Consider the following 23375-nt stretch of genomic DNA (forward strand, 5'->3'; position numbering starts at 1 on the left):
AATACAACTTAACAGCTGCCCCATAGAAGGATCTCCTACTAGAGGTCAGTACCCCATTGTCCTATAATTGACTAATTCATATGTGTTTCTTGATGCAAGTATTTTTTTTTTAATGAATTTTTTACAACCCAAAATAATTTTAATGAATGATATTTGCTGTTGACCTGATTTGGGGAAAAATCATATTATAATATGTCATATTTTGTGTTGTCAGATTTTAATGTATTTAGAAAATAAGAAGATAGTCTGGATAACATAATAAAGAACAGCTAATATAATTGAAGAATATGGTTTTTGTGTAGTTTCCTTTCACTGTTTGTAAATATTTTGTTCAACAAATTAACAGCAAAATTGTTGTCTTTGTTATATGATGTTCTTAGATGCTTGAGTACTTGTTTTAAGCATTTATGAATATTTTATATTATTCTTCATCTTTCTTATCTTATTAGTGTATTCTTTGAGATTTTCAAGAAAATAAATTCAATTTTGTGTTTTAAAATTATTTATTTATCTATTCATTTTTCACATATTAGATTAGATGTTAAATTAGATTATGACAGTATTAACACAATGCTTCTTTTTTCAACAAAAACAATTCTCTACTTTTTCCCCCTTTGGAATTGTACTCTTGGTTTTTGTTTATTATTATTAAGGAAAAAGAATTACAAACATTATGTATAAAGCTATAACAAGAACTTTTACTTGAAAACAACATATTTCTATTGCATTTCTTCCAAGCTTTATTAAAAATTTTGTATTTTATTATACATTGAATATTTAGCTTGATCACATCATATTTGATATGCATTACATATTTGGAAAAATGAGTTTGACTTCGATGTGAGTTTTATTTTTTCATCCCTTTTTTATTTTGAATTATAGTTTTGTCATGTTTTATTAATTGTTTAGATATGTTTCTTCGTATTTTTTTATTGTGCGGTAGAAAAAATTGGATTTGAAAAACTTTGTTTAAAACTAAAAAAATAATTTCCAACTTTTATATACTTTTTAATGATACACAAAATGTTATAAATAACTTATATTAAAAAATTAATATTTTCACTAAATTACCTTTTGAATTCTTGAAAAAAATTGTATTGTACTCATTTTGGTTCGACAAATTATATATATAACATTAGTGATTGTCCCTATAATAAATAAAAATATGATTATGAAATACATTACTATTTATTAGATTAGTCGAAATTGCAAAAAATATATTTAATGAGACTACCCTAAAAATATTATTACGCGCGACACACAGGTCTGCGACTAATTAGTATAAAATCTTCAGCATTCCAATATGTTGCTCCCGCTTCTAAGTTAATTCCATAAAATCTACAACAATAATACTGGAAAAGATGGGTACAACATGATTTAGCTGAGTTGTTTGGCTTCTATACAGTCTTGTGGCTCCACAGGCAAACATATATCATACCAAGTTTAAGAGCTTCTATACAGTCTTGTGGCTCCACAAGCAAACATATATCATACCAAGTTGAACCGCCCAAAGCACTCACTCCAATCTGCCCAGCGTTTGTCCCCTACATGGCAGCAACAAAAAAGGTATTTTAAGCCAAACATGGATCAATAATGGTACTTTGTTTCAACTATGAACATGCAAATACTATATTATGAGCCACAAACAAACATAATTAATGATTGGATGATGGGGACACTGCCAGGCAGCTGGGGTATGCTACACTGAGCTCGAAAAATCACTATAGTAGTCATTGCCATGTCCGAAGGAAAGGTCAACACCACTAAACATAGCAGTGTAAATAATACTCTTAATGTAAAATTGTAATTTTTGGTCACAGTCATCCTCTCTTAAATCATTGATATGCAAAATATTTTAAGGCAAAACTTATGAAATGGTCCAGACCTTAGTTGTGAGATTGGTCCTGCTCAATAAATTCTAGTGCGTCTTCCTTGGAGACAACATTGACACGGCTCACTCTATTTTTATGTGTCACCCCATATATCTTGTCAGCAACTTTCACAAGCTCTGGCCGAAACGTTGTTGTTATAAATTGAGTATTTGCCATGTCTGCCAGGCGACGTATCATATCTACCAAACAGCTGATTTAAGGATCAAACACAATAGCTTCCAATGACTAAGTGATTAGCTAAAACCAAGCTGAAAACAGAAGGCCTAAAGAGTATGCAACAATTGGTATTGAGTTTCCCTAATATATGCAAGACAATGTCATTATGCAAATGGATTGACAAAAGCAATAAATAGTGACGAGCAACTTACTGGAATAAGCAAGCATATAGGGTTTATAGCCGTGTAACTAACCATTTTTCTTGTTTATAATGGTAGAAACTGGAAGTCAATTTTGCCCATAAAATACAAGGAATCAAAAGTGCTTTATTATTAAGGAAATTATGATCTCATCTTCACCATGTGAAGCCCATTTAGGCCCTCTTGAACAAAACAGCTCACCTAAAGTACACTACGTAGGGCAGGACTGTTTGGTTTCAAGCTACATCTGAATCAAATCCATTGTATTCCTACCATACCAAAACCAAGCAAAACTATATCAGACCTAGTCAACCATTTTGGGAAAAAAAAGTTACTTAAATGATTACAATGTATCCATTGATATCATTTCATTATTCACTAGATGTTGCTTCACAGTTTTGGACCAAGAATCAAGTTGCCAATGAGCTCCAGCTCAATTGGTTCTTCTCTTGTAAGAGAAAGGTGAAGAGTGAGATCATGACTTATGAGTTCAAAACCCACCAGGTGCATATGCAACTTACTAATAAGAAAAAATAATAATATAAATAATATGAGCAAGTTGGTGGTTACTCAAACCCAACTGTTATTATATAAAGCCCCAATGTAAGACATGCAGCCACCTGAATTGAGCAACTCGAACCCTTGTTAGCACTAGCCTACCCTAAACATTATGACTTTACATTCTGATTCATCGAGGAAAACTGCAGTAATTAAAAATATTATTGAACTTAATTAAATGCCACAACAGTTATTATTTATTTCCAATTTCATCTTCAATTTGTTAAGACTCTTAAATGAAGCTTCAGTTATCAACACTGGTTACCTCTTTTGCTGAAGTCATCCCAACAAGTTCTCTCCTTTTAAGTACATTGTAAAAAGACAATATAAAAAATGTCTAAAGTTTTGACACAGCTTGTGCATCAATCTGATTATATGGGCACTAACATATAAAGCTAAGCATCTGTGATAAGCCAACTGACACAGAGAAGCTTAAGCTAGTTGGTACTGAGGAGTATTCGAGACAAAGGAGGCTCTCAATTCCCCATGAAATGTTTATATGCTACCCCAGACCAACTACAAAAACAAATTGTACATGAAAAACCAAGGATTGAATGATTAAATCTGATAGGAGGCACATAGCTAACATAACAAAGGATACTTCCAACAGCAGTTCTGTACTGAGGATCCAATGCTGCATCTATCTCATCAAAAAGATAAAAGGGAGCAGGATCACATCGCTGTATGGCAAAAATAAGTGTCAGGGCAACAACAGTTTTCTGACCCCCAGACAACTGCTTCATGGATTGTGTCTCCCCTTGCCCAGTAAAAGAAACCTGCCACACCAGAAGCCAATTTGGACCATTGTTAAATTTAAAATGTAACGGCTAAAATGAAATGGAAGATGCTGCCAGCCAAGGTTCTAAAGCCTGGCAGCTGCAAAAAGCAATGGCGGAAAAGAGAGATCCCTTTTTCGATATTTAACAACCACACCCCCCCCCCCCTCCCCAAAACCCCCAACCTCCAAAAAAAATGGGTCTTTTCAATTATCCCCTCAATCCAACAAAGAAAACAGACTCCCCCCCATACAAGTCAACGACTCTTTGTTTCAGTAGAGTTAATTTCACTTTTTGTTTCAATGGTGTTAACTTCCAAAATCCAAACACTGCAAAAAATAATATATATGGGTGCATTTCAAATTTATAGAAAAAACAAAATTTAGCAGAAATCATTCTAGTTGTACTGTCACATTACTACCACCAAACACAAGTCAACGGCTTACTTCCTACAATCCTATTTCGATAATTTGATTTATTTCCTTTTTCATCAATCATTTTTTCTTTTTACATCCTTTCGATAGTATATTTATAATCTTATCTTATTGCTTTCCTTCATAGTTGGTCTTTAAGTAGTGATTTTTCTATTTTCTTGTGATCTAATTACTACTTTATGAACATGAAAAATAATTGGGGTAAATGAAGTATTAATAGGCTTAAAACATATTTTGTTCTTCACATTCACTAAAAAATTAAGTGTTTATGATAATTAATTAATTTTTATCCACTTTTTTTTTTAATTAATGTTCATAAAATTGGAGTTTGCACTAGTAGTTACTTCCACAACACTTTCCCCAGTGGGAACCACCCAAATTTTTTTTTTTTTTTTTTAAAGGATAATCCTGACTCAGCCATTCTACCCTTGCCCCTTCCAAGTCTCACATAAGAAGATACATGCCTTCACTTTCACACCAATGTATTTCTCCACCCTTCCCTCCAAATCTGCTTCACGAGGTCCATCGTCATCAAGATCATCATCGCCCTGATCACCATCCTGAAGAAATGAACCAAAACTTATTTATATATAAATTAATAAAAATAATAATAATTCAAGATATTGACAAGCTTTATGAAAAGCAAGACATGTTTTTAAAAAGGATATCCAAATTCTATAATTCCCAATGGATCTTCCCTGAAGGAAACATTGTTTAAAATCACCAAAATAAACCTAAAAGTAAAGCAAGGAAAAAAGGATAAGGAAGCACATTCAATAATAATAACTTAAGGAAGTCCCTCCTTTTATTTTATTTTATTTATAAAAAATAGAGGAAAATTGAGTAGACCATACAAAATGAGGTTCCCTTTACTCTTTCTCCGAAAGACGTCAAAGAACTAGTGATAAGTCTGCAACAAAATACTTTCTTATATTTCTAGCAGGACAAAGGGGAGTAAAAATCAGGGTGGAACATAATTCAAACAAGCTATAATTCTTGTGGCACAGTCAACTCCTAAAAGATATTTTCATGATTACTTCATACATTTTCAGGGTTTAACACTAAAAAATAAAAGACAGGAAATTTCAGACTCCTTTCTCAAACACACAATAACAAGATAATATAATGAAGACGTTTGAAAATAGTAACAATCAACTCGAGAAGATTCTTTTTATGATTTCTTCATATAATTTGAGGGTCAGTTTAGGCCAACTAGAGGACAGAATATTTCAGACTCCTTTCTGAAACATAATTTTTTTTTATTGGTACCTTTCTGAAACTCACACAAAATAATAAAATGGAGAAGTTTGAATGGTGGTAACAATTGAAACTTCAACAGGTCTGATTATATATATATATATATATATATGAGGTTAGGTACACCGGGTTTAACTCTATGAGATGTTACACTACTCCATACCTTTTCATTAAAAAGAGATTTTGACAAATCAATCGTTGGATTACATTATGTCCTTATACCCTCCATGCTTGTAGAATACCAAGATGATTGGAGACCAATTAACTATTTCATCATAAAATGTTTAAATTTCAAGTCTTCTTAACTTTAAAATTATATTCAAAACATGAGTTTGTGGATTATATAGTAAATAACACCCAATTAACACAAAATTCAGCATACATATTAAAAGCAACTAAAATATCAAATCTAAGGTCGGATTTATAAAATATTAATTCTATAAAAAGTTATGGACTGGCATAATATCGTAAAGAGTTACACTAGGTATAACTTAATCCCCGTAAAGAGTTACACTAGGTATAACTTAATCCCCCCCCCCCCCCCCCACACACACACACACACACACATTCACATTGCAGTCAGATACGCCATTTTATATAATAATACAATGACCTAGAAGTCAGTATCAAAAGAGAAGGATATTACAAAGTTAACCTTGTTAAGATACTGAATAAACTGTTTCAAGTGCAGACAGACAATGTTAAAAAAGTCATTGCCCACAAATCATTCTCAAACTAAACATCAAGACAGTGAATTACAGGTATAACCATATAAGCTTACTTACCTTCTAAAGTTATTGTTTAAGGTTGAATTAAGGTGAGCCAAAAGCACAGGCTCTTTTAAAACTACTTAGCAAAGGTTACGGATTTTTATTTATTATCTCCGATGGCCAATCAAGCTCAATCAAATAAACAATCCAGTTCAAGCTTGTGAGTCTGATAATCAGAAAGCAAGTGAGACCAAGAAATGATTTTTTTTTTTTTCCTCCAGAGATTCACTAGAATAGTGACAGGGTTAACACAAAAGCTGGAAGAGATGAAAGATACTAACAAACCTTTTTCTTCATCATAACCAGATGGCCATGGCCACCTTGCACAAGTTCAGAAAAGACTTCTCGGAAATGCCTAGCAACACCTTTAAAAGTACGTTCTATTGATTCATCCTTGCGCTGATCTAAAACAGATATAAGTTCTCTAATTTTCTGCAGAATTTCAGAAAAGCATATCTTAAGTTCATATTTTAAACAAAATGTTATATTTAAAGGTTTGTGTATAGAAATTCCAGAATAATACCTCATCACCTGCATCCAGTTCAGCTTGCCTTTTCTGGAGTTCTTCTCGTTGCTCTGTAAAATTTACGTACTGGTCAAGTGCTTTTTTGTTTACATGGCTGAACTGTTGAAGTTGTTCATTGCACCTCTGTAGCATCTTGTGCAATTCTTTGATGCTCCTCCGTTTATACCTGTCATTATCATTTTCAATATAAAGAGTTATTGAAAATTAAGAAAATACAAGTACAGTTAAGAAATATACTGTGATAAAATTTGAGACCTAAAGTATGAAAAAAATATAGACCCAGACATTGATAACATCTATCAGAAAACATTAAAGACAGGAAACTTCAAACTTATGGAAAGTAATAACATCTAGCTAGAAAAATGAAAAAATGAAAAAGAAAAAATACAGAAGTATACATTTCAAAAGCATCTGATGACAATAGACCAATTCCCTGATTTTTATCAAGTACTTCTCTAGTTTAGGAAGAAAAAATCGAAATAACTCTAGACATGAATATCATTCAGAAAACATTAGACACAAAGCAAACTTTGAATCTGAGACAAAATTGAAAAGATCCAGCCAGGAAAAAAAAAAAAAAAAAAAAAAGAGGTAATACGTTTCAAAAGCATCTGATGACAATGGACCCAATTCCCTGATTTTCTTTGAGTACTCTTCTTGTTTAGCAAGAAGCATATTTCTTTTACTTAATAGCTGTTCTAATTCTTTGGCTTCATCCTGAAGTGTCCTCTCATACTCATCCTCCAAACTCTGCATCAACAAGTGGTGATCTCAGTAGCAGAAAGAGAGAAATTATAACCTTGACCCCTTAACCAACAACAACCAGCATAAGTACCTTTAACTTATTCTTTTCATCTTTTTGCATCCTGAGTTGCTTTGTAAGGTCATCCATACGGTCAGAAACTCCTAAGGAGAAAATTGCAGTCAAAACATGGAACCATACATTAAACTGCAAAATACAAATGTGTTGAATGAAATTCGAAGCCCTCACTTTTAAGCTGCTCCGTGACATCGACAACCAATAATTTAGCATCACTCAATTCCTGCCTCTTCAATTCAGCTTCACCAGGCAAAGTTTCAGTCTCTGCAGACAATATTATGACCTCCAACTCTTGCTTTCGCCTCTTAAGGTTAGTCGTCAGATTGGTCTCAAGCTCCGCTTTTCTTGTTTCAGTCTAATAATTGAAAATCATATACATAAGTACTTAAATTCAAAATTAATAATATATTTCAACAACAATAAAGCTGCCCAGCAGTGGGGAAAAAGAAAAAGAAATTCAAAATGCATTTCTCAAACCTCAATACGGTCTGTCTTGCAAGCAATAAGCTTCTCTTTAAGATCTGCAATTTCAGGGTTCAATCGTGATAAAAGCTCTTTTTCCTCTGGTGTTAAGTGATCAATAAGGTCCGTGCCCATTTCAGCCCGCTTCATTGTCATACTGGCTCTAAGCTGATCAATCTGAGTCCGTACATCTGCAAGTGACTTCTCCTACAAACAATTGACAAGAATTTGAGTGGACAAAACAGAAACATATCAAAGAAAGGCCAAAACACGGTGTTGGTCCCTAAATTTTAGCTAATGAGCGATTTTAGTCCCTATAGTTTAAAGTGATCGCTTCTAGCCCTTAATAAACTTAAAAAAATCACTTTTGGTCCCTAAAAAACTTAAAGTGATCAATTTTAGTCCCAAACAAACTTAAATTGGTCGCTTTTCATCCCTAATATGTCTACTGGAGTGACGACGTGTCAATTTTTAGTTTGGCCACATCATCTAAAGAACTAAAAGTGATCACTTCAAACTCCAAGGACTAAAATCGCACATGGGCTATACTTTTTGAACCAAAAGTGTATTTAAGCCAAGAATAAAAAAACCACTAATAGAGAATGTTAGCCAAGGCAATATACAAAATAATCAAAAGTAAAATACCTTCTTTTCAAGAGCTTTAGAGATCAATTGTTTCTGCTTATTAGCATTTGTAATGTCCTGTTTAAGCTGTTCTAATTCTGACTTGTCATGAGTCCGCTTGGCGTCAATTTTCTGCTGCTCAGAAACAAGTTCTGTAATCTTCTGGTCGATCTGTAAGACTAGCTAAGCAAAAACAAAAGGCGTAGAACACAGGAAACCATTCATAATGAGGAAGAGCACCTACTTTGGAGACTGCCATCTGTTAATGGTCTATTTTTACCTACGGAAAAAGTTTACCTCAAAGCCATTACATGGCAGTTAAAGAGACCACCCACATGTACTTTTAGTCACATGAAATTTTGAATAAGTCGTGTGACTTGTTTAAACAATACACATGGTTAGTCTTATAAATCGCCACATAGTGGGTTGGATGAGTTTGGAGGAGGAAAACCTTGTCCTTTACTTATTTGAACCTTACAATTTGAGAGCTTTGATTTTTCTAGCAACATTTTCTGAATAAGCTGTCCCAATTAAAATATGCCACACAATAAGCTCCATCAATATTATTCTTGTAGAAACTTCTCGTGAAACATTACAGTTTTTCAGCCATCGTGATAAACAATGAGATCTCTATATAAAAACCAACATTATAAATAAATTATCACTTGTCTCAAAAGTTTAAATTGTTAGGAAATGGTGAATTTAAGCTTTTAACCATTATTCTAACACTCCCCCTCACACGTGGGCTAATACTTCCCCTTAATAAGTGGGACCGAAATTTTTTTTTTTTTTCAAAATAAGCTAGAGTGGTGACAAGGTTCAAACACAAGACCACCTCTCTGATACCATGATATATCACCACTTGTACCAAATGCCTAAGTTACTAAGAAATTATGAATTCAATTATTTAACCATTATTCTAACATCAATAATGCACTGGAATTCATCAAAACTTGTATGAAGTACATAGCTATGCAATAAGCTCTTTTTATGTGTATATGTGTTAGGAAAAGACACACGTACAAAAACAAGAATGGAACCAATGCAGCTAAAGATAAAAGCGTATGTCAAAAGGATATCTTGAAGCATATTTCTAACTTCTTCCAATTCTTTTTCCTTCATGTTGATAGATTTTGTATTCTGCACAACTATATTCATAAACTTCAATTTCGAGCGCCTGTAATCATAAAAGCCACCGGTCATACCCCCTTTCTTGCTTACTTGATCACCTGTTATAAGATAAAAATCAAATTGTGTGAAGCCATCAGTGGCTGACCAAAGTTTCTGAAACAATTAATACAGTGCACTTCTATGCCAACCTTCCAAAGTTATGCAGTCCAGACCATCATTGCGAGCAACCCTGGTGGCCACATCCAAATCTCTGCAAATCACTGTCCTAGCAAAAACCTAGGTACAAGGGAATATATAAGATTAAAAGCAACGTCAAAGGACATCCAACAGGAGTCGAGATAATAATATAAACAGTCACAACCCTACAGTGCAATATAATTTTAAATAGATCTTACAGTAAGCCATCTCACATTTGTACTCTTTTTGAAGCAATACAAGGCTAACCTACCAACAATTTTAATTTACTTGAAAGAAGTCTACCCCTTTAGCAAAATCTTTCAAAAGATGTAAAGCCAATAAAATTTCTTAATATCTTTTACCCTTACTATAAGTATAACAATAATATACCAAACAAAGACCACGGGCCACCATCATCTTTCACTGTACACTTGATCAAATCTCATAATTACTATCATAAATGATAAATCTCTCTCTCTCTCTCTCTCATACCTGCCAATTGAATACTTGTGTTTAGAGTAATAAAGTGGAATTTCACACACACACACATATTAACCTTTTTACATTTTCCATTTCAACAATAAACCATTAAGTTGCTTCTAAGCACTCAAAATTGTCCAGTTCACTGGCCTCCCAATATCCACTAAAGGTTTAAAACCACCTTTGAAGCTTCTTGTGTAAGTAACTGAGCTTGATTATGAATACTTGAAATTCAAGATGACAGTTATCAAAAAAAGGAACTACACAAACAAATAATCCCCTACAGTAAAATTAGCGCATTAATTACTAAATTATTGGTTCACCATATGGTAAAAACCAAAGTTAAAAAGTAACAATTTTAGGAATCCATCAGGGAAATTACTAATCTAGCATTGTAACCATGCAGGGATACAAAATGTGTTTCTAACAAGGAACAGAACCCATGGCAGATACAAACCTGTGCAAATGCTGCATGATAATCGGGAGAAAACTTTAGTCTCTTCAACAGGGGTACCACATCAGAACTCTGTGGATAAGACACATGGGGAGCCCTCACCCTGTTCAGAGGTATAAAAGTAACTCTTCCACCCATCGATGAATTAAGTTGTTTAATTATCCTGGTTGATATTTCATCATTTTGGACCACCACATGAAATAAGCTGTTCAGACAAAAACAGATGTCAAATACTTTTTTTTTTCATTATCGAACGCACAACATGGAAGGTCCAAAAACTACTAGATATTTTAACCGGTTACCAGGCAAAAACATTACAATAAGATGCAGCTCCAAGAATTAAGAGTCCCCAAAAAGAAATCATATTTACCTGTTTCCAGCAGTAACTTCAACAGCGGTAAAAAACTTTTCATCACAATCAAGCAACTCAATGACCGGACCAAACACCCCACGAATGTTATACTCTTTGCAGATGGACTTAACAGATTTCAGCCCTCTCCTCACATCCTGTGTATTACACAATGGAATAAAAAATTGAGAAGATAGATCTGTCATAACAAAACAACTATGTTATTGTCATAGAATCCATTGCAAAACCAACTATTAAGAGAGAGACAATTATAAGAGATAGAAAACATAACTATAAAAAATTAAAAAAAGAGGCTCATGATTAATCCATTGAGGAATATACAAGATGTAAGGCCTCTTAGCCACATTTATGATGAAATGTTGATACATACGGAAACACAACAAATTAATAGACAAATATGCTATTAGCATTTATATTTTTCTTTTAGTTATTAAAATTTAACAAAAAAAAATATTTTGAAAGCTTTTGTCACCAACTGCATCCAAAGTTCTGATGTCTCAAACAACAATAAGCTTAAGATAGAATTCTATTATCACCTTTGTGATTTTTTGTACATATCTGTGAAGGGAAAAACAAATTTATATTTCACAATATTTTAAGATAAAGGCTAAGATCACGTAAGTCAACCTTAATTCCAATTAAATTAGGGTCAATTTTATGGATCCTTTTTCAACTATGCAGAGTTGGCCATATATATCCTATTTCTCCATTCTATTCTATCCAAATATATATTGCATCCTTGTTCAATACATCTATTCATATTGTTTTAGGCCCTTCTCCACCTTTCTTCGCTACTTTGACTCAAATTAGATCAGCCTTTCTCACTAGAGCATTAAGCATTCTCTGCAACGCATAACCAAAACATCTTAAACTACTCTATCTCATCCCTTTCTCAATAGAGCCACTCCACCTTTAAACAGATGAGTTCATCTATTATTTTCACACCTATAATTTACCATTTTCATTTCCACTACACTTGTATTAGGAATGTCTTACTTCTTACCAACCAAACACTTTGTATCATTTTTCATTTCCACTACACGATGTTCATTTCTTTCAATAAAAGTCTTATTACCTATTAAAAATAAAAAATAAAGCATCATTGATCTAATGGCAATTCTATATAACTTTTCCTTTCACTTTAGAAACCCAGCCCTTATCTAATGGACCATATTTATTTCAATCTCCTGGTTGGAAATTAAATTGATTCCACACAAAAAAAAAAAAAAAAAAATTCTATTCATTGTGAAAATACTATTTGGTTTACTAGTTCAAAAATGTAGTATTTCTCATTCACCATGGAATAGAAGTTAGAGCCTATATATATATATATATATATATATTAGGAAATACTGTGAAGAGTTTGGTGGCTTTGGTCCAGGTGGTCCTCTCACATTGACAAAGGAGAAGACTCGTAGAGAAACAATTCTTTTGGGGTTATAAGATACCCACATGTTTGAAAAGAGTTTGGCTATTGTTTGAGTGAGAAAGCACCACTGGATGTGTTGGGACTATGAAATGTGCGCCTTATTTGTGAGTTTGTTAGTTGGTATTGAGAGTTTAATTTGGGTATAATTGGATTTGGGTTAGCTTTTATTTATACAAGGTTTTGAATATGTGTGTTTGTGAGTGTTGCAGCATTGTTAAAAGCGCACTTAAGCTCAAAGCTCGAAGCCCCAAGGTTCAAGTGCTTTTTGCCTCAAAAGCTAGGCTCATTCAAAGATGTGCGCTATAGGCGCACTTTTTTGCGCTTTTTCAAAAAGCTCAGAGCACGCTTTTTGGAGCTTTTTTATATTCTCAAAAAAATAAACCAAAACTGAATTAAAACTATAGGATCTTGACATTATTGATATAAACCAGTGATTTTGCATATTTTTAGTGTAACTTACTTATCAAAAAAAAAAAATTTTGAGTGTAACTTGTCTACAATAGTTTGAGTATAACTTATCACAAAACTCTTGTCATAAAACTCGTCTACAATATATGTTCTCACTAGATAAACTCCCATCCCGTTTTAAAATTGCGTACTGGGAATTGAATAAAATCCAATTTTCAAAGTGTACATACCTACCACAACATAACCATGAAACATAACTTTGTAAAATGCATGGTGAATCATATCATATTTATACCACTCAACAACATAATTGTAAGCACTTATCAAAAAAAAAAACATAATTGTGAGCAACTACCAACACAGATAAAATTTAAGCCTGATACATACACATTTGATTATGCCAATTTTTATAAATCACAAACTCAGTAGTACCAATGTGAAGGTTTCCCTACGCATTTTGACAACCATGTTCAGAAAATTGAGAAATTAAAACAAATTAAAATGAGATTACTCACTCCAGGAGTTGCATGATCAAGGCTCTTTTCTGCCTTCTCAACTTCTATTCTCAGCTTATTGATATCAGAAGAAAGTGCACTTTCTTTGCTCCATAAGTACCTACACAGTTAACCACACTTTAAGCATCTTGGAGTATTTCAATAACCTTGACCAAAAACAAAAGCACATAGATCATACTTTCGCTCATTTTGCAGCTTGTCTCTCTCAGTTTTATGATGACTGAACCCTTCACGTGACTGGGAGATATGGGATTCTAACGTAGCAATTTCAGTTCGGCGAGACTCAATGTAGGCATCCCATTCTGTCAACTCAGCATTAAGCCGGCGAATTTCTTCCTGAAGTTTTTCCTCCTGCTACCAAAAATAACAGATAAGACCCAAAAAAAAGAAGATAAAAGTGACCTATAAACTATACAGAATTTCATTTCAATAAAACTAATTAATGTTGAGAATAAAGGAACTGGAAAATTCAAACACAAGGCTATGCAATAGTTTATGAGTTGGAAGCAAGGTAGTACAGACAAGTCAACTTATGACCATGTATGTGTGGTTTTGATTTCTTCAACCAAACCAAGCATCATTCTCAAAGCAAATAAGCATATTAGTTTTCCAAAAGGAGAAAAGTCAGATGAATGAGACCGCCAACATCAGGGAAATGCAGGAATCAAAATTTTGAGGCATATATTAAAAAAAAAAGGGGGGGGGGGGGGGGGGGGGGGGGAGTCACAATGGAGGTGAGGGGGTGGTGGTGGTATTCCCATGATAGAGCCAATGAAATCAAATCTCCCAAGCACAAGGCCAACTTGGAGCCTCAGAAAATGAAGTGCAAGCTTCACACCACCTACATTCAACAACTTCATGGAAGTACAGACTCCACTTTATTTTAATGTAGGAGATATGATGACATGGCAATGGCCAAAAATAAAGGGAGCTCTTCTGTGACCAAATTCAGCATGTGCTAATTAGGGCAAGGCTTTGGCCCACATGTGGTAGTTACATGTGCATGTGCTAAAAATTAGGAACGTTGTTAGATATGCCATGTGATTCAATTAATTTCAGCATGTGTTAAATGCGTAGCTATAGTTAGCTTGTAAATGGAATTCCACGTGTTATAAATATGCTATTGCTAGCTAAATATTAGGAGTTTTAGTTGTAGGAGGGTGATGTCATCATGTAAGTCCTAGGCTTATAAATAGCCTTGTAAATCTCAAATTACAAATTCAATCATAAACTCTCTCTTGAATGCATGGATTATCAACCTCTTGTATCATTTTTATACCATGACAAAGGTGTTAATAGCTTCAATCAAGGCTTTCATCATCATTTAGTAGAGATTCTTGAACAAAATTAATCTCAATCATAAAGAACAAAAGTTAAAAACCTACTGATCCATGACATTCAAGAGCTCTGCCACCAAAAGATACAAAACAGAAACAATACAAACCCCATTAAAGGGTAAGAAATCAAGCTTCAAATGGCTTCATGGTCGGCAAGAAATACTTATCACAGAGAAAATGGAGTACATGAATCTCGCAGAAGATCCTTTAATGAAGCTTACAAAGACGAAAATAAAGAGAAGAAAGAGTAATACATGTTGAAAAGAATGTTATTGCAACTTCGAATGGTGGAGACAAATTATAACATGTTAAAAAAGGAATTCATCTGTTCATATTCTTGTGTCCCCAAATTGGAAAGAAAGTGACGTATATCATGGCAAACAGGTCTTCTCTTACTTTCAAGGACTTCACAGAAGCCCATATGCTGCCTTATGTAACTTACATTTTCATTTGCTTGATAATATGAACAATCTGTGGGGTTCTACAGCTATGTTGTTCCAACATCAACATACTCTATATGCTTTTGATGTAATTCATCATTGCCATTAAAAATGAAAAAGAACAAGTAATTGTTTTCGGATAACAGAATTCTCCGACAGGACCCTTAGATGACCAAAGTGTCAAAGATGGTGTAATTTTCCTTCAATAGTTCTTCACCAAGAAAGATAAATTAAAAGATCCTCATGTTCTATCCATATAAAATATTTAGAAAACACTATGATGTAGTATCCAAAATGGCACTCTAGTTTACTAAAGCAACACTTTACCTGCACCAAATTTGAAGAAAGCACTTTTTGAAGATCATCAATTTCTCTTTGAAGCCATTTGTCACGATTAGCTTTACTCGAAAACTGGGTAGCACGACCTTGTTTCTGATAAAGAATGCTAAGCTGCTTTTCACGCTCCATTATTCTAAGTACATGAGAAACAGTGATTAGGAAAAGATTTAGCAACCAACAGGAAATTTCTCCAAAGCACACAATAAGTTCAATCATTTTGGCTAGACGAGCACATTTGATAAAATATACAAGCATAGATACATCAGTATATACATTACTTCCACACCAGAGTTCAGAGGAATAAAAAGGAAGTACAGCATAGGAACAGAAAGAAGAATCACATAAAATAAAAGGGATGAAAGGGAAAAGTCAAATTTTTTACTGACTTTCAAGCACAACTAATCTAAGACCACTGTTTGCCTACTAAAATGCATTAACCAAGCCTATCCAAAAAAATTGCAGTTGGTTTAAACAAAAAAGTGCAACTAAACAGATTTATTTCAGCTATAAGGTATTAGCCAAGCCAAACAAACCAACCTTTGCAAACAGAAGGCACGTTGCGTTAATATATAAATATGTACCATAGATACATACATACATCTACTGAGATAAAATAACAGATAAAATTCTCAATGAAGAAGAAATATTAATAATTAGAAAGTTGGCATACATTATGAAGAGCATGTATATAGAAATCATTCCAGTATCAACTAACTGCCATAGACATACCCCTTTGTTATCTCCTTTTCCTTTATGACTTGATTCTCATAAAAAGGATGTATTTTGTCAAGCTCATCCATTGAGTCTTGAATTTCTTTCTGTAGAATCTCGAGCTGTCTTGTAGCATCCTCCTAAAGCATGCAACTTGCAAGTTTAGCACCAATATTTGCAAAATTGTTATCACACATACACACACACATAACTATTGATCTCTAATCATCTTTAAATTTTGCAAGCATTAAGAGTCTAAGGAAATATTGGTAATACAATGGTGGATTTGTCAAAAACTCATCAAATAAAAAGTTATTAAGTGCTATAACATTAACAAGGTGTAACTCTCGTCAATATATATATATATATATATATATATATTTATATGTATGAACTGATATATACTGTCATTATCCATAACAATACCTTGGCTCGGTTATTTCCATAGATCTTCTCTTGTAAGTCTTTGACATCAAGCTCCAGTTCTGTGTGCTTTGTTATTGCTTCTGTTCGTCGGTTTTCCAAAGCTTCTTTCTCCTTGACTAAACCTTGAACTTCTTTTGTGAGATCTTTCAATGTCTCCTCCAAGTCCTTGGCCTTTTCATGGGCATCCAGCACACTATTATACATCTTCGTTGATGTTTCAGAATATTTATTCCGTGCCTCTTCAACCTGCAATCAAGGTGAAAATTATATAACCTTCAGCTTCAAAGCCACAGCTATACAAGAATAAAACAAAAGTTATTTTGGCCACTATACATTTTCACTTCCTAGTAACCACAATACTATAAGTAAAATATGTTTTCTATTGATTCAAAAATACATGATACACAGTAGAGGATGCACAACACTATGACTTATCTCATTCATGTTGAGTATCAATTTTATAAGCTATGAGACTCAAAATCTAAATTTTTGTCTTATTGTAAAGAATTAGATATATTTTCTGAAAAACTTTCGCACCAAAATACATTAGAACATTGGTGTCCATGGCAAGGAAGTAACACATTCCCCTCCAACTTGCTGCATTGTTGATTCATTGCAGAATAAAATCTGTCACAGTCCACAGACTAATAGATCCTATAGTGATATTTATATTAAGGCTGCTGTAATTTTTTCCCGTTGAAAAGCTCTATTTCCATGTTGATACTCCTGTCCAGAAGGAAAGAGAATTCTAAGTAGACAATGTGCTTGCTTTGTGCTAGTCAGAAAAGGTGGACATTCCTGACCATTCTTTATTCTTCATTTTTATAAAGATACATTTTCTGATTACATTCTCATTAGGATATGCAGTTGAAGAATTAGCACATTACTAATTGAGATGAGGAGAATAAAGTATATTCCTTTCCAATTAAGAAAAAAGAAATGATGCAAACTTCATACATCCAAGCATCTAAATTATCTGACCTCTGCCAGTTTCTGCCGAGCATCATGAACTTCCTTGTCATAAATAGTATATTCTAGAGATTTTCGCAGCTTGTCAAGCTGCTGATATTTTTTAAGTTCCTCTTTCTCTTCATCCAGTTCCTTTAATCTCTCATCCAAGTACTGAACAACTTGAATTATTTGCTTTCTTTTATTTCCTGATTAACAGGTGAAAAAACAGTTATATATACTTGCATACATACATGCATACATAAAAGAAAAGGAGGGGGAAATAAAAAAGGACTTGCCCGTTTCTTGCATAATTTTCAAACTTTCACGTCTTCTCTCCTCATAAACTCGAGTGCCACCAATTTCTTTCAGTAAATCCAGTCGCTCAGCATCTTTCATCAATGTCAATGATGCTATCTATGTAACAGTCCAGAAATCCCAAAGAGGGATAATAAAAGAGAATAAGTGTGTGCCTGATGAATCATAAAGCAGAAAGAAATGGTAACAACAAAGTTCAATAATAGAAAAATCATGCTCCTACTTTTCCTTGCTGCACAACATAATAAGGATTTGAGCGAGAGAACCCAGCACTTTCCAATAAATTCATAACTTCTGTTTTACTGCAAATCATGTTACCCATGTTAGGCTCATCATTTAAAAGAAAGGGCGCTAGCGAACATAATCATATATGACATAGAATATAGTCTTTTTCAAACAAGATTCAAAACTTACGTGATGTGCTTTCCATCTAAGAAATACTCATCTTTTTTCAAACCAATTGTTCGACGCAAGCGCACTTCCTCCTTATCAACCTGAAAAGTGTTGGAGAAGCATACTAAAGCAGTGAAAAAAATGAGAAAACAACCCATACAATCAAGCATCCAACATCCCTCAGTTCTGGGTGTTCTAGCAAAAACAAAGAAAGAATAGGAGTAGCAGTGATTATAACTATACAAAGTAATATTAAATTGTACAAACAAATCTTTTTTCCTTTTTTTTTTTTTGATTGGCACATGATACAAACAACTATAGCTTAAGTTATCGTATTCGAAAGAGAAAAAATAGAAAGCTCTTGTATACAGGAGCTACTTTCACTGTTTTACATAGTCCACATTAATAACTAAAACTAAAGATAAGAGATAAAAGGAACTTATAAAACCGCAATTGTAATTGTTCCCCAAGACAACCTTATAATTTATCTCATCACTTAAGGGCCTTCAAGTGTACTCTGGTCTGGTGTGTTACATGGATTAGGGTAAATGTATCAGGAGATATAATGTGTCAAGGTATCTGACTCACCTTTTTTTGTTTTTTGATAGGTAAGGTATCTGACTCACATAATGTTCAAAACTTGGAATAAACAAGCAAAATTTTCGGGTACGGATACTGGACATGTCATCAAAATAATATAAAACAGTACTGGACAGTGAAAGATTCAATGCTGCTTTTTGGCATGGCATGGTAGGTAATTGAAATTTCAGATTATTAGTCAAGGGCCCCAGTTACTTGAATATTTAAAACTCGTCTTTTTGCCATCTATATCAGAGCTGTAGGTTATTTCTTCATTCATTGAAGCCACAACATAATTTAAGAAGATAAAGCACAGAAAAAGGGGGGAGTGGATTTTAGAAATGAGCTTACTGTATTTGATCATCCCAACTTCCATTAAAATGGGCTTATATAAAATCAAACAGAACAACCCTTTTTCTGTTAATATATTTGTTGATATTTTTTTCTTAACTATTAGTTTTTTCTTTGCATGCCCTTCAATGATGCAAAAATAAAATCACAAAAGAGAGATCAGCTTTCAGAAAATAGTTGGCAGTCCAGTCAACAAAGCAACACTATGCCTAACAAATGCACCAGTTTATTATGTACTAACAAGCAAAAGGTATGAAAAAGAAGGAAAAAAAAAATTAAGCTACCAAGGATTTAAAGAAAACATCAAGGTTTAACATTAACCCCCTCCCCTAAAAAAATATATATCTTTTTGCTACACTAATAAAATTGCTATGGTACAAAGTGTTATATCAATCAAAAAAAAGTTAGGTACAAAGCATTACCGGAATACGATTGTCAGAATTGTCAAACACAATCTCCACAAAAGCAGATAATACTTGGTGTCCAGCACCTTCCTGCATAATAATGATACATAGAATTCATTAAAACATAAACTCAACATGATTTCTAGACAATGAACAAAATATGTAGCGAAGCATACATGGAGCAGTGCATGCCTATCTTCACTGCGCAGGTTCTGGAAGAGATCACTTAATACAAATCGAATCGCTATAAAGATAGACATTTTAAGTACCAAAAAGTAAGTTTTACTATCAGTTTCTTTCCAACAAAAAATCATCAGTCAACAGATAAAAACAAAGTACCCAAAATCAGGTACTCACCATGAAAAAAGTTTGTTTTTCCAGATCCATTGGCACCAACTGCAGAGGACATAGTTCAAATAAACAAAAGCATTTATTGATATTCCAATCACACATAAAACAATGTAATACACACACTTTAATAGATAAGCATCTAGTACTATTAAAAGAAGAAATGCAAATGAATAAAGTACATTTCAAAAGGGAGGACAAAACAATTACTCTATGTTTTATAATGTCTTTCTAAGACTCCTTGCTTCGCATGAAAAACCATCTACTAACTAGATAATAAATCTGGTAAGAACTCAAAATGGTTCTAGAAAGATGCTTTCATTTGAGGAGTTTCTTCAATGGTAACACTGACTTTTGTCATCCAATGATAATTAATGCTAATAACTTGGCCTTTGAAGACTTTCTTTACCACTTAATTGTTTATATCCGACATCACACATATTCACAAGCAGTTTAATTCAGTGACTTAGACGCAGATAATAATCACTTTTAAAAAAGACTAAATTATTATGTTTCTCATATAAAACAAAAAATATAATTAAAAAAAAATGTAACAGTGATAAACACACAAACTTCAGAATAAAATCTCACTGAATCATCAATAACAATATTGAACAAGTACAGGGAAACCATTACCAACACAGTTAACTTTCGGACTGAAAGGCTCAGTAGCGACTTGTTCTCTGTAGCTCTTAAACCCCTCGATTATAACCTAAATTTAAAAACCTCGGACATTAAAAAAAAAACATATACATCTCAAAAATCAAATAAAATGGAAGATTCAAAAGATTCAGAAACAAATAAAAAATAGAGAACAAAATTTCATCTAATTTTCAGTCCTTTGCGCTGACCAGCCAAGAATAATTTACCTGCTTGATATACATGCTGAAATCAGCAGGTTATCCAGCCTCTGCACGAGAATGTGAAAGCATAACTATCAGCAGTTGTTAATACACAACTCAAAAACCTCGCCCAAGCCTCGTAGATCATAGTTAGTTTTTTTTTTTTTTTTTTTTTTTTTGATAAATAAAATAAGCATACCCAACACAAGATATGAGTTGAAAATTTTATTTTCCATTTTGGTGTTTACTTCACTCGCTACTCGAGATCAATTCACTCACTAAAAGTCTAAAAGCAACAAACACTGCCCAGGTAAGGACAGTTGAACTATTTTTAGGGCAGATAGTTCAGGTGCCATTCTACCAAACAATCCACAGTACAATCACTGTTCTATCAACATATAACAAACACGCTTTTTCTGGAAACAAAAATTCAAGGGAATTACGGTAATTAAATTCCACAAAAAACTTAAAGCAACACTTTATTTTCTAAAAACCCAAAACCTAGAGCACTTTCCGATTAGAAAGCGAGAAAAAGTGAAAAACACTTCCATAGTGAGAGTGCAAAGTAAACCCTAGCCTACCATGCTGGAAAGTAAAAACCAAAGTCTGTGCGCGAAAATCTGAATTTAAAATTTTAAATAAAAAAACAAACAAACAAAGGAAGTGAGAGCAGAGTAAAAATTCTAGGGTTTCAGCAAGTGAAAATGAAAAATCGAAAACTAAATTATGGCTTGTGAAGTAGAGAAGTAGGAAAAGAGAGAACTGAGTGGGAAAAAAAGGGGTTTACCTACTTTACCAGAAGAAGCAGTTGAATTGAAGCGAGAGAGAGAGAGAGAGAGAGAGATGGAGGGAGGAGAGTGAAAATCGAAGTGAGTTGACTTGAAATAGAACGATGTGTAGTTGTAAGGATGAGTGTTGAACTGTGCCGTGCTGTGCTGTGCACCAACGGCGAACTTTTAGCACTGTATTATGTCCTTTGATTTTTGAAGCACAGCGAGCGAAGTAGCAGAGTGGAAAAAAAAGGGCGGCAAAATAGGAGGTTTTTTCTTCGGCTCCAGATGAAAGAGCCTGAATCAAAATATCAAATTATGAAGAAGATGAAAATGAAACACGCAATGAAGCGAAGCAAAGGAATTGTTACAACAAAGATGAATGATTAATTGATGGGCCTGGGTTGGGTTAGGTTGGGTTCGTTGGGGGCGGACTGTGCAGTGTGCACTGCTCAGTACTCTGTGTTGTTGTGACCAGTTCTGGTGTTTGGTTGTTGGGCTATGCTATTCCACGTTCCGACCAAATTTATAAAAAAAAAATTAATTAAATTAAATAAATAAATTTACCCCGCCACATATAATTTGTTGCTTGTACTAATTTTCTTTTTGCTCTTTTTCTTTTCCTTCTTTTTGTAAGATTTCTCTCTCTCTCTCTCTTTTTTCTATGATATGTAATACAAGGTAAGTTTCTTGGATTCCTGTTTCTTGTTACACGCAAATTAGAATAACTTTATACAAATCCAATAGCTTAAAATAGGAGGGAATATTAAGTTTGTGTTGGATATTTTTATAAAAAATATTATATTTATTATAATACTCATTTATGTGGAGTCTTTTGGGTTAAAATTGCAAATTTTAAAGTTAATTTGCGTTATAGCTACTGTTCGAAGTTAATTGGGAAAGTGAGGAGAGAGACTGAATTTCGGCAATGGCGTTGCCGAAATTCAGCCAAAAAAGCAGGAGAGAGAATAAGGTTACCGAAATTCACCCAGAAAGCAGAAGAGAGGAGAGAGAATAACAAAAAAGTAGGAGAGAGGAGAGAGAATAACCAAAAAGCAGGAGAGAGGAGAGAGAATAACCAAAAAAAAAAAATTTTCCCCCACAATTTCGGTAATGCCATTGCCGAAATTGTTGGGGAAATTTTTTTTTTCCCCACAATTTCGGTAATGCCATTGCCGAAATTGTGGAGGAAAAAAAAAATTTTTTTCCACAATTTCAGTAATTCCATTGCTGTTTCCTCTTTTTTTTTTTTATTTATTTACATTTACGGCAACGCTATTGCCGAAATAAGGGGATTGCCGAAAATGTGAAAAAAAAAGAAAAAAAGGAGAAAAGGATTACGGCAACGGGATTGCCGAAATAGGAAAAAAAAATTTCCCCTGTTTCGGCAATACCATTGCCGTAAATGTAAATAAATAATAAAAAATAAAAAATAAAAAATAAAAAAAAGAAAAAGAGAAAAGGATTACAGCAATCCCATTGCCGTAATAGGAGGAAATATCTATTTCGGCAATAGCGTTGCCGTAAATGTAAATAAATGTAAATAAATAAATAAAAATTGGGGAAAATTTTGGAAAAATAATTTCCCCTATTTCGGCAATAGCGTTGCCGTAAATGTAAATAAATAAATAAAAAGAGAAAACAGCAATGGGATTGCCGAAATTGAGGAAAAATTAAATAATTTTCCCCTATTTCGGCAATAGCGTTGCCGTAAATGTAAATAAATTAAT

General features: G+C 33.4%; 1 protein-coding gene across 1 annotated transcript; it reads right to left on the reverse strand.

Moving 5' to 3' along the window:
- Positions 1–1218: 1218 nt before the first annotated feature.
- LOC126724455 (structural maintenance of chromosomes protein 3) lies at positions 1219–22014 on the reverse strand. Its single transcript, XM_050428986.1, has 30 exons — positions 21663–22014; positions 20903–20943; positions 20670–20745; positions 20043–20081; positions 19862–19929; positions 19704–19775; positions 18373–18452; positions 18182–18260; positions 17940–18057; positions 17674–17849; positions 16693–16938; positions 16285–16406; positions 15544–15688; positions 13618–13790; positions 13440–13539; positions 11088–11224; positions 10721–10922; positions 9795–9882; positions 9554–9704; positions 8497–8647; positions 7867–8058; positions 7561–7744; positions 7405–7475; positions 7168–7319; positions 6567–6735; positions 6329–6475; positions 4481–4576; positions 3408–3582; positions 1886–2071; positions 1219–1544 (listed from the first exon to the last, which is right to left on the reverse strand). Exons 2-29 carry the CDS (start codon positions 20915–20917, stop codon positions 1887–1889), a joined length of 3609 nt encoding a protein of 1202 aa, XP_050284943.1. The 5' UTR covers positions 20918–20943; positions 21663–22014; the 3' UTR covers positions 1219–1544; position 1886.
- Between the last annotated feature and the right edge of the window lie 1361 nt (positions 22015–23375).

The sequence above is a fragment of the Quercus robur genome, chromosome 1, assembly GCF_932294415.1.
Source record: "Quercus robur chromosome 1, dhQueRobu3.1, whole genome shotgun sequence".
Classification (NCBI taxonomy): domain Eukaryota; kingdom Viridiplantae; phylum Streptophyta; class Magnoliopsida; order Fagales; family Fagaceae; genus Quercus; species Quercus robur.